Genomic DNA, 9,625 nt, shown 5'->3' on the forward strand with positions numbered 1-9,625 from the left:
GGAACAAGAGGAGACCAATGAGATGACCTTGAGGAGGAGGAGAGCAGGATGTGCCAAGGGGCCCGGGCACAGAAAGGCTTGGCCAGGTGCAGGTGAGAGAGAACCACCAGGGAGGTGCGGTCAGAGCCCGGGCCAGAGAGCAGCGTGGTTACAGACTGAAATGGGGAGCTTCTGGCTGCATGTAAAGAGAGGGAACAAAACAATTAAGTTGCCCAAGCTTTAGGACAGCAGCCTGCAGTGCGGGGGATGCTCTCAAGAGGTGAAACCAGCAGTTGTGCCTAAGTTGAGGGAAACAATTGTTTTCCATCTCTTACATATTCCATTTAATGGAAGAACAAGGCAAGAGCAATATTGAGTGCTTCTGTGGAGTTTCTGGATTAGTTTCCTCTCTTTGTTGTCTATGTGGAGTGACTATATGCTGGAAGTTTACTTTCCTTCCTTTGGAAATCTGCAGGCACAGTTTACTGAGCTGTCCCTGTTCTTAATTTATGTTGGGGAAAAAAATCAGGACATTAAAGGTAAGATATTCTGAGCACAAACTGCTGTAAGGTAATGAGGATAAAAGTATTCTCTGGTTGCATTTTTTTTTTCTTCTTTATATTTTAAACACACTTCAGCAAATGTGAAATGTATGGGAAATAAAAGAACAGTAAAGGCTCCAAGGTCTGGAAACCTCAAAATATTTTTTCCATTGAGAATCTTTCAGGATATTCTGTCTCTTCTGTGAAAGATAGATACACTGCTAACAAATACTTTACATGCAAATACAAGCCACCTCTTAATTTTAAAAATAACTTTGTGAACTGACCCATTGGTTTCTGGTATATATTTTGCTCAAGCATTTTTACTCCCACTTTTCTGTCAGTGCCCTGCTGTCCTGGAGGCTGACTCAAGGGATGTTTGTGCTCTTCTTTTAGAGGGTTGCTGTTCCAAAAGGAGGATGTCACGTGAACAAAGATGATATTTTACATCTCAAGGTTATTTGCTCCTATTTCCTGAAGTGAAGGGTAGGACTTTATTTTGTTCTTTCCTTTGGTAAGAAAGAAAATTCTGTTTATTTCCAGTGAGGCGCATCGCTGTTCACAGAGAAGGGACAGCAAAAATATCTTTTGCATCTTTATTCCCCCACCTGCAAACCTTGAGCATTTAAAATCACTGCTGTGCCAGAATAGTTAAAAGATTCCTCCTTTCCAAGTCAGTGCCTTGGAATCACTGGGGGGCGTTGACATTTACTTGTTTCCTTGCCTAATGTTGAAAAGAGAAGTGCAGTGGTGACACCACTTGCAAAGACGAATTAGGGAACATTAATGATCTTTTTGGTATCATCCTCTCCCTGCTTGTATCTTTTAAAGACAGTCTCCTGTAGTTTATTCCTCCCTTCCCCAAGTGTTGTTGGAAAACACTTCTCTCCTTAAAAAGACAGAATAACCAAAGCTTCAGAAAGAATTCCACCAATTTGGGAAAATTTGGAAATGATTTAAAATAATATGTGTTCTCATCCCAAGAAGATATAGACACATTTATAGACAGCACTGCATCAGTAGAAACAATCACACTTGTTACCTAATTCTCAGAGGTGTTCTTCTCTTAAGCTTTATTAATTTTAATTAATTTTACAAAGTAGGTGACGCTAATTAATTTTAAACACTGCTTTAAATAAGCTTAAATGTTATTAGTTTTATGCAACTATGTGGAAAAGAACATTAAGGTGAGGAGAGTTTGGGGAATTGGGTGCCACAAGGTTGATTTCCTTCCTCGAGCAGAGTCAGTCCGGGAAAAATGTAGCGAGCAGTTGTGCTCTGTGTAAGGTCTCTCTGGAATATGGAGGGCTGCGTTTTCCTAAATAACGCATATTCTGTACCAAGTAACCTTATCAGAATAATCAGTTTTGGTGATCATGGGTCATGTTCTGGCTGTTGTGTTCTGCCCTGTCCCTCTATCTCCCATACCCGCTGGAGAGCCCTCGTCATAGCTGTGAAGGAGATAAATTCCTTATTAAACGCTGCCACCTGGGGTTTGTGTTTAGAGGTATGCCGGGTGCATTAATTTAAAGTCACGATTCAAGAAATGCGTTTCAATATCATCTTTCCAAGTAACCCTCGCGGTGACGTCACGCTCCCTTGGCCCCGCCCACTCAGCGACGACGCGTCGGGGTCGGGTCGCCATCTTGGCCAATCAGCGAGTGAGATTCCCCGGAAGTGAAACCGCGTCCTGGAGCCCGGCGGCGCCGCGCGTTGCCACGGCAACGGCCTGCAGGATGGTAAAGGGGGGGCCAGTGAGGGGAGCGAGCTTGGGGGCCATGGCGAGTGGGACCCTGAGGGGAGTGACATTTGGGGGGGCATGGGGAGTGGGACCGTGAGGGGAGCGAGACTGGCGGCGGCATGGCGAGTGGGACCGTGAGGGCAGCGAGACTGAGTGCCGCATGACGAGTGGGATCCTGAGGGGAGCGAGATTAGGGGAGCACGGCGAGTGGGACCGTGAGGGGAGTGACATTGGGGAGCCATGGCGAGTGGGACCGTGAGGGCAGTGAATTGGGGGACATGGCGAGTGGGACGTGAGGGGAGCGAGATAGGGGCATGGCGAGGGACGTGGGGAGCGGATAGGGGGATGCGAGGACGTGAGGGGGGATTGGGGCATGGGAAGTGGGACCGTGAGGGGAGCGAGATTGGGGACCATGGCGAGGGGGACCCTGAGGGGAGTGACATTGGGGGGGCAATGGGGAGGGGACCAGATGAGGGCGGCGAGTGACTGGGGCGGCATGGCGAGTGGGACCTGAGGGGAGCGAGCTTGGAAGGGTGCATGGGACCTGAGGGGAGCGAGTACGAGTGGGCGTGAGGGAGGACTGGGGGACCGTGAGGAGCGATATTGGGCGCGGCGTGGAGAGCGGGACCGTGACGGGAGGGACCGAGGAGGAGCGGGACCGTGAGGGGGGCAGCATGGGGAGCGGGTCCCGCGGCTGTCCTGCGCCACCGCCTCTCCCTTGTTGCCCGCAGGCGTCCGAGGAGCGGGAGTGGGGCAGGCGGGCGGCCCGGCTGCGGGCCGAGCTGGAGCGGGAGCGGCGGCTGGATGAGGAGCTACGGGCGGTAAGAGCGGGGGCGGCCACCCTCAGGGAGGGGGAAGGCTGAGGAGAAGAGTTCGCCTGGCTTTACCTTTGCCTGTCAAAAGCTTTCTCCATTAACAGTCATTTACTGACTCGGAAAGTCTTGCTTCACTGCACAGTCTCCTTGCCTTCTCCCAAATGTGCGTGTGCGAGAGGTGGTACGGAAATTGTTTGTTCTCATCAGGCAGAAGAGAGCAGAAAGCAGAGAGCGCTGCAGCTGGAGCGAGAGCAAAAGCTGGCGGCTGAGCTGGCGAGGCGGGACCTCGAGAAAACGAGAGATGAGAAGATCAGGCAACAAGTCAGAGCAAACAGGTAATTCAGAAATTTCCCAGCTGTATCAAATTGGCTGCTCCTGTTATCAGATTTGGGAAAACTGTAGCTGGAGTGGAGATGACTCAGACCTGGAAGGAAAAGTTACTTTGAGATCGAAGTATAATAGTAAGTTAATTTTAAGCAAATTTTGTCAATAAAAAAGTTGATCCACAAAATTTTCATTTTGAACATATTTGCTAATATATAAATATGTATATTTATATGTATGTATTTATACTTGGGCATATCTGTGAGCATACATGTGTATGTACATGTACCTGTGCTTATATAGTTAGAAGTGAAGTATGCAGAACTGTTGATAGCACATGTAGAAATATAGGTACCTCTTGTTTTCAAATGGATTTTTTTCTTTTTCTGCCCTTTAACTAGAGCAATATTTTTCATCAGGGTTGTCCCAATGAAAAGTACTGTGTTTAAATAGTGATGGAAACACAATTTCTTCCCCTAGATACCTACCCTCTTGTAATAGGATAACTTTTTTTTCCCCTCCAGTCTTGAACTTCGAGAGTTAGAAAGCAAGCTGAAATCTGCTTATATGAATAAAGAACGAGCTGCACAGATTGCTGAAAAAAAAGCTATACACAATGAGAACATGGTAATTAGCATATCCCAGCACCTGAGTCACATAATTCTTTTTATGGATTGTGTAGAAGATTTTTCCTTTGACCTTTTCTATCTAAAATATTGTTCAAGCATTCAGTGTTATTGAAAATATATTTTGTGTTATGAAGGATTAAAGCAATAACTAGCTATAAGAAAAAGGTTTACTTTGCCATTGCAGTTGAAGGAGTAGTGATTGAATTAGGTGTATGACTAGTTATATTTGTTATTTTACTGGTTTTGTAGTATTTACCCAAGTCAAAACTATGATACCCTTTGTACAGTAAGTGTTTACAGTGGTGAATCCTTACCTCAGAGTCTGGTTGTTGAAAACAATGTTACTCTCTCCAAACAGTGATCTGGGTAACTTCAGAAGACTTGCAAGCTTGTATTTATCTGTACAAAGATATTGGTGGCCAGGCAGGTGATTCTGATGGTGTTAATGCTTTATACAGGGCTCAGTGCAGGCACTTGCTGTACAGCAGTGTGTTCAGTGAGGGTGTCCTCTGTAGCCCAGCCTCATTCCAGTCATTGTGAGTGAGTCCCACCTGTGCTCCAATGCTCAATACTTTGTTCTTTAAGTATTTTTAGTGCTCCTCCAGTTGGTCAGATCTTGAGGGTGCCCTTCAAGGGTTCTACTGACTGGATTAAGCTATTAAGCATGTTAAGGCTCTATATTTATAGATTGAGGTGGAAGATTTTCATTTCTGGTAATGCTGCATAATTCCTTTCCATACTGTGTATTTTTTCATTACAAGCTGTAGTAGTGGGAGTGAAAAGGAATCTAGCATTGACTTTTTCCCCACAGAAATGGGAGGATGAAGTAGCCCAAGCAATAAAGGAAGATTATGACAGGTATCTGAAAGAAGAAATGTCTGCAGAACTGAAGAGAAACCAGGAGAAGAAAACTTACCATCAAGAACTGGACAAACAGGTTGAGGAACTGGAGAAGAAGAAGCAAGAGGCTTATGAAGAGTTTCTAAGAGAGAAACACATGATTGATGAAATTGTAAAAAAGATCTATGAAGAAGAACAAATGTTAGTTACTTTGAATTTTATTATTTATTAATTTAAAACAAAGCAACTCATATAATTCTGCACAGAAAGCTAATTTGCATGCACCTATTCCATATATATACTAAGCCCATTTTAGTTTCCCTTGGTCACATTTTAGTAACAAGAGACTGACTTGCATGGATTTTCTTGTTGAAACCTCAGAATATCCCAGTCACTCTTGTGTCCTTGTTCCACAAATATGAAATCCAGCTTATTTGCAGGAGGGCTTCCATTGGACACAACATCACATTAGAAACTTTTACCTCTCCTTGTGTCCCTTTGTTTGCATGTCTTAGGAACAGGGAAGGAGAGGAGGTTTCTGAGGGCAGAGTATTGTGTGTGTGTGGGGAGAGTTCAGTGTAAATAAAAAGTTTAGGGGTTGTGGTGCTATTGGGCTTTGTTTTCTTTCTCTTTGATGGGGCATACATAAGATGCAGCAGCAGTGTGTACTTTGTGTACAGTCTGCCTTCCAGAAAGGTGTTAGACATGAGATTCCCTTCTTGGGGCAGTTTATTACTAAGTAGTTTCAATTTAGCTATCTAGTTTCTAGCTGAATGGTTAAGGAGAGTCACTTAAATCTTAGTCTCAGAAATATGTTAATGGTGAGCATCTGGTTAAATGCTTACTTACTTATTATGTTAAATAATTATTTGAACAGTTTTTTTCCATCTTCTACAGAAAAAAACAACGGAAGTTAGATAAAATAAGAGAAACTCAGACATATATTGAAGAGTTTATAAAAGAACAAGCTATCTGGAGGAAGAGGAAACAGGAAGAGATGGAAGAAGAAAATAGGAAAATTATGGAGTTTGCCAACATGCAACGACAAAGAGAAGATGGTTGGATGGCTAAAGTTCGAGACAGTGAAGAGAAAAAACAGAGAGTTCAAAACATGGTATCAAAAATTGAAATTGTTGAAAAAATTATTCTGTGTTTTTGTGTTTCATTTAGAAACCTTTCCTTCTTGTACTAGCTTGCCAAGACCATGGAAAGAGAAGAACAGAGGCGTAAAGAACGGGAACAAATCCTCCAAGATCTGTATATGGAAGAACAAGAAGCGATGGAAAGGAAGAAGGAGATGGTAAGTGCTGCCAGGTATATGAAAGATTTTTTTTCCACACGTTGGATTTCTAAGTCTGTTAGTGTTGTATGTGACCTCGGGGTTTCCAGTTATGTTCTAGCACAAAGTATTTATTTTCAACTCTATTTTCTAAATGTTCTCAGTCAGGCAGTTTATAGATTAGCTTAGGTTTTGGAGGGAAAATTTTGTACTTTGAGTTTCCTTTTCTGTTCCTAATATATTTAATTTCAACCAGGAAGGCAAGTGAATGTTTTGAATACCCTTGTGACCCCATTTATACATTTATTTATCTTGTGAAGAAAAACACCAGTAACTTTCAAGTTTGGATTTAAGCTAAGCAGTTTAATTAATTGGGTTTTTTCTGCATGTCTGTTTCCTATGGGCCTGGATATACTCTGTCTTACCTTGCTGTGGGTGACAGACAAAATGTAACAGTGTTGAGATACCAAACACTGCAGTTTTCAGAGTGTTGTTCAGGATGACTGACTGTTGATTCCCTTCATCATAGTGGGAAAAAAAATCCCCTTTGGTTTTGGACTTAATTTTGAGAATCTTGTGACATTTGCCAAGCTGATTAATACTGGAGAGCACTGTCAGATATGGAATGTTTGCTCCAGTTAGTTATGCTAGGAGCTAAAAGCTACAGTAAATTTATTCCAAGATAAATGGAGTAGGTTGGCTGCTGTTGTTGAGCATTTTTCAAAGTATTTTCAGTAATACTGCATTTTACTACATTTCCTTTCTAGGCAGAAATTGAAAAGAGAATAAGGCAGCGCCTAGACTTAAGGCAAGCCTATGAAAAGCAGGTTGCTCTAAAGGCAGCAGAAGAAGAAGCTAGGAGAGAAGAGGACAGAGCTCTGCAGCAGCAGATTTCGGCCCAGCAGGCTGAGGAAGATCGCATTAAGCAGCTGAACGCTCAGAAACGGAGAATGAAACAGCTCGAACACAAAATGGCCGTGGAAAAAATCCTCGAGGACCGGCGCAAACAGGGCATTGCAGAGAAGGTGAGAGTCTCACATGCACCTTCTGTTTGTGCAGTGTTTAAGATAGGAATACTTGTGCTATCCTAAGGGACAATGGTGTTGGTAGGGAAAGGTGGATGAGAATTGCAGAGAGTAGTGGGGGGAACCAGGACCTTGTTTTGGTTTCTAACAAGAAAAAAAACTTGAGCTTCTTTTGTAGCTCAAGAGGTTGGGGTCAACAACATTCCTGCCCTCCCGTGTAGTTGTGTACTGCAAATACCTCTGGGAGCCATGAGATCAGCAACACAACTGCTGTCCAGTTTCACATCCCTGGTCAGCTGCACTGGTAATGATGCTTGAGGAGGGGATGGCCTAGTCTTGCTTTGAGGTCAGGTCTCTTTTATTGAGTTCTGAGGAAGAAAAGGTGTAAGCTGAAAACAAGACATGGAATCCCATACTGCTGTCTCCAGACCTGTGTATAGGGTACAAATCACCTGTGTAATGTGAATTGCAATTTCCAGTCATCAGTGTGAGAATTCATAGCTATTGTTCCTTTCCCTGGATTAGAGCAGTAGGGCTGCTCTAATCTGAGAGCCAAAAAGCCACCAGAACTGAACATTGCCTGCCTTCCAGAGGGCTTCTGACACCAAACACTTGGATAGCAGACTCACCCCACGATTTGCCATTCAGTTTTGTCTTTTGTTTTCCAGTTGCCAGACAGATATTATTTAAACAATGCTTTGTAGGTTTTCCATACACTTTTCCATCCTTTTCAGGAGCATTTCCTGTGACCAGGAATTAGGAAGTTCAAAATTTATTCCACTAAAATTTTTTCTCTTTATGCTGTTGTGGAGAGTGGCGGAAACAAATGCTCACAGAGCTGAAACAGAACTTAGGAAAACTTGTTTATTGTAGGAGCGTGAACTTGAAGAAAGAGAGTTAGAGAAGAAAAGGCAAGAAAGGATCCGTGCAATTATTGAAGAGGAGAGACAGAAACTCTTGAAGGAGCATGCATGGAAATTGCTGGGTTATCTTCCTCGAGTAAGTGAATTGTATTTTAAATACTTGTATTTAAATACCTGCCCCTGTGCTGTACTGACTCTGTTCACTCCTGTGAGCAAGAGAATGCAGCTAAATGTTGTCTTTTGGCAGAAAAAAAGGGGGCACAGATTGTAACTCACCTGTTTGGGTTTTGTGCAATCAGGCTTGCTTTAAAGGCACCATAGGATTATGGATACCATTATGGATACCATATTTTCTCCATAGAAAATTTCAGAAATTCATAGTTTTTACCTTATGATATTTCTTTCCTGTTAATGCAGGGAATACTCAAAGATGAAAATGATATTAACATGCTTGGAGAAGATTTCAGGTTGGCCTACCAGCAGAGAAGAGGTAATGAACTTTCAGAAGAGAGCTGAACCTTCCCGCAGCTCAGCTCCTGCTTTGCCACTAGGTGTCATCGGATTCCCAGTGAAAACTTCATTTGCTTTTAACGTGAGGAATTCCTTTTTAATAGCATTAACAGCCTTCATTTTAAAACCGAAGTTCTAAACGGATGAGCAGTTAGTTTTTTAGAAGTGCATTTGCATTTTTTAGAAGTCCATTTGCATTTTATAGAAGTCCACTTACATTTTTCATCAATAAACTGTTCTGGAGTTCTCAATTCTTCTCAGTTAGTCATGTAGTAATGTTAGAAATGTTTTCTTCAGCAATGCAGCAGAACCCTAACCCAGCATGTGTATTCCAGTCTGGACTGAAGGATTCTCCTAATGCACTGGGAAGCTGTGGCTGCACTGGCACTACACTACTACAGCCCTCATTCACATGCAGTGTGTCCCATCTCCACGAGGTAGATCTGAGGTACTTCACTGGTAGGATCTAAGCAGATATGTTGTGTCATTCTGAGGTCAGAACTACTGTTTGTACCTTTCTTTAAATGCATAAACTGACTGGTTTTGTCCCATGTTCTTACTCACTTACTCTGAGGGATGAATCCATTGAAATAGCTGAGGTGTGGCAGAGGTTCATGCAAGCAGCACAGGCTTGTATTGCTCCTGTTCATAAATGTACACACAAAAGGCTCAGTTCTTCTACCCTGAATCTGTTTTCTAGTTATTGATTACAATGATGAATAATGAAATTTTTATATGGATGTGATGCTTGTAGAGCACCTGGGAATATGGAGTCATTGCTCCTGCCTGTATCCCAAAGCAGCAGCTGATGGCCAGGGAAGGGTTTAACAATTCCTTGACTGAAGGAACACTTACACAACCCAGCTCCATGGGACTGTGGAGTCTGTCTGGGTGATGAGAGGCAGTCTCATGTATGGTTATGCCAGCCAGGGGCACTCAGATGTTATTGCTAAAACAAGTTATGGTCATTTCTATAAAAGAGCTGTTGGTGCTTAAATTAGATGCCAGACCAGCTAGCTTTGAGGGGAGATCTGTTACAGAGAACAGACCAGGCCAATTTTCCAACCACGTGTTTTAA

General features: G+C 43.0%; 1 protein-coding gene across 2 annotated transcripts; it reads left to right on the forward strand.

Annotated features, from left to right (window-relative positions):
* The first annotated feature begins 2,134 nt into the window (after window positions 1-2,134).
* On the forward strand, window positions 2,135-8,800 carry MNS1 (meiosis specific nuclear structural 1). 2 transcript variants are annotated; one of them, XM_064722444.1, is made up of 10 exons: window positions 2,135-2,260; window positions 2,994-3,083; window positions 3,285-3,412; window positions 3,926-4,028; window positions 4,842-5,071; window positions 5,768-5,984; window positions 6,063-6,170; window positions 6,917-7,174; window positions 8,048-8,173; window positions 8,455-8,800. In XM_064722444.1, the coding sequence occupies exons 1-10, from the start codon at window positions 2,258-2,260 to the stop codon at window positions 8,551-8,553; spliced, it is 1,362 nt and encodes a 453-aa protein (XP_064578514.1). In that variant the 5' UTR covers window positions 2,135-2,257; the 3' UTR covers window positions 8,554-8,800. The 2 variants fall into 2 exon arrangements, with proteins under 2 accessions (XP_064578514.1, XP_064578513.1); XM_064722443.1 differs by lacking the exon at window positions 2,135-2,260 and having other exon boundaries at window positions 2,867-3,083.
* The last annotated feature ends 825 nt before the right edge of the window (window positions 8,801-9,625 follow it).

The sequence above is a fragment of the Zonotrichia leucophrys genome, chromosome 10 (genome assembly GCF_028769735.1).
Source record: "Zonotrichia leucophrys gambelii isolate GWCS_2022_RI chromosome 10, RI_Zleu_2.0, whole genome shotgun sequence".
Classification (NCBI taxonomy): Eukaryota; Metazoa; Chordata; class Aves; order Passeriformes; family Passerellidae; genus Zonotrichia; species Zonotrichia leucophrys.

Coding starts and splice junctions, on each gene's coding strand:
- MNS1 (XM_064722443.1), top strand. CDS start 2,937: ATGGGGAGCGGGTCCCGCGGCTGTCCTGCGCCACCGCCTCTCCCTTGT. Junction 3,413..3,925: donor CAACAAGTCAGAGCAAACAG/GTAATTCAGAAA, acceptor TTTCCCCTCCAG/TCTTGAACTTCGAGAGTTAG. Junction 8,174..8,454: donor TGCTGGGTTATCTTCCTCGA/GTAAGTGAATTG, acceptor CTGTTAATGCAG/GGAATACTCAAAGATGAAAA.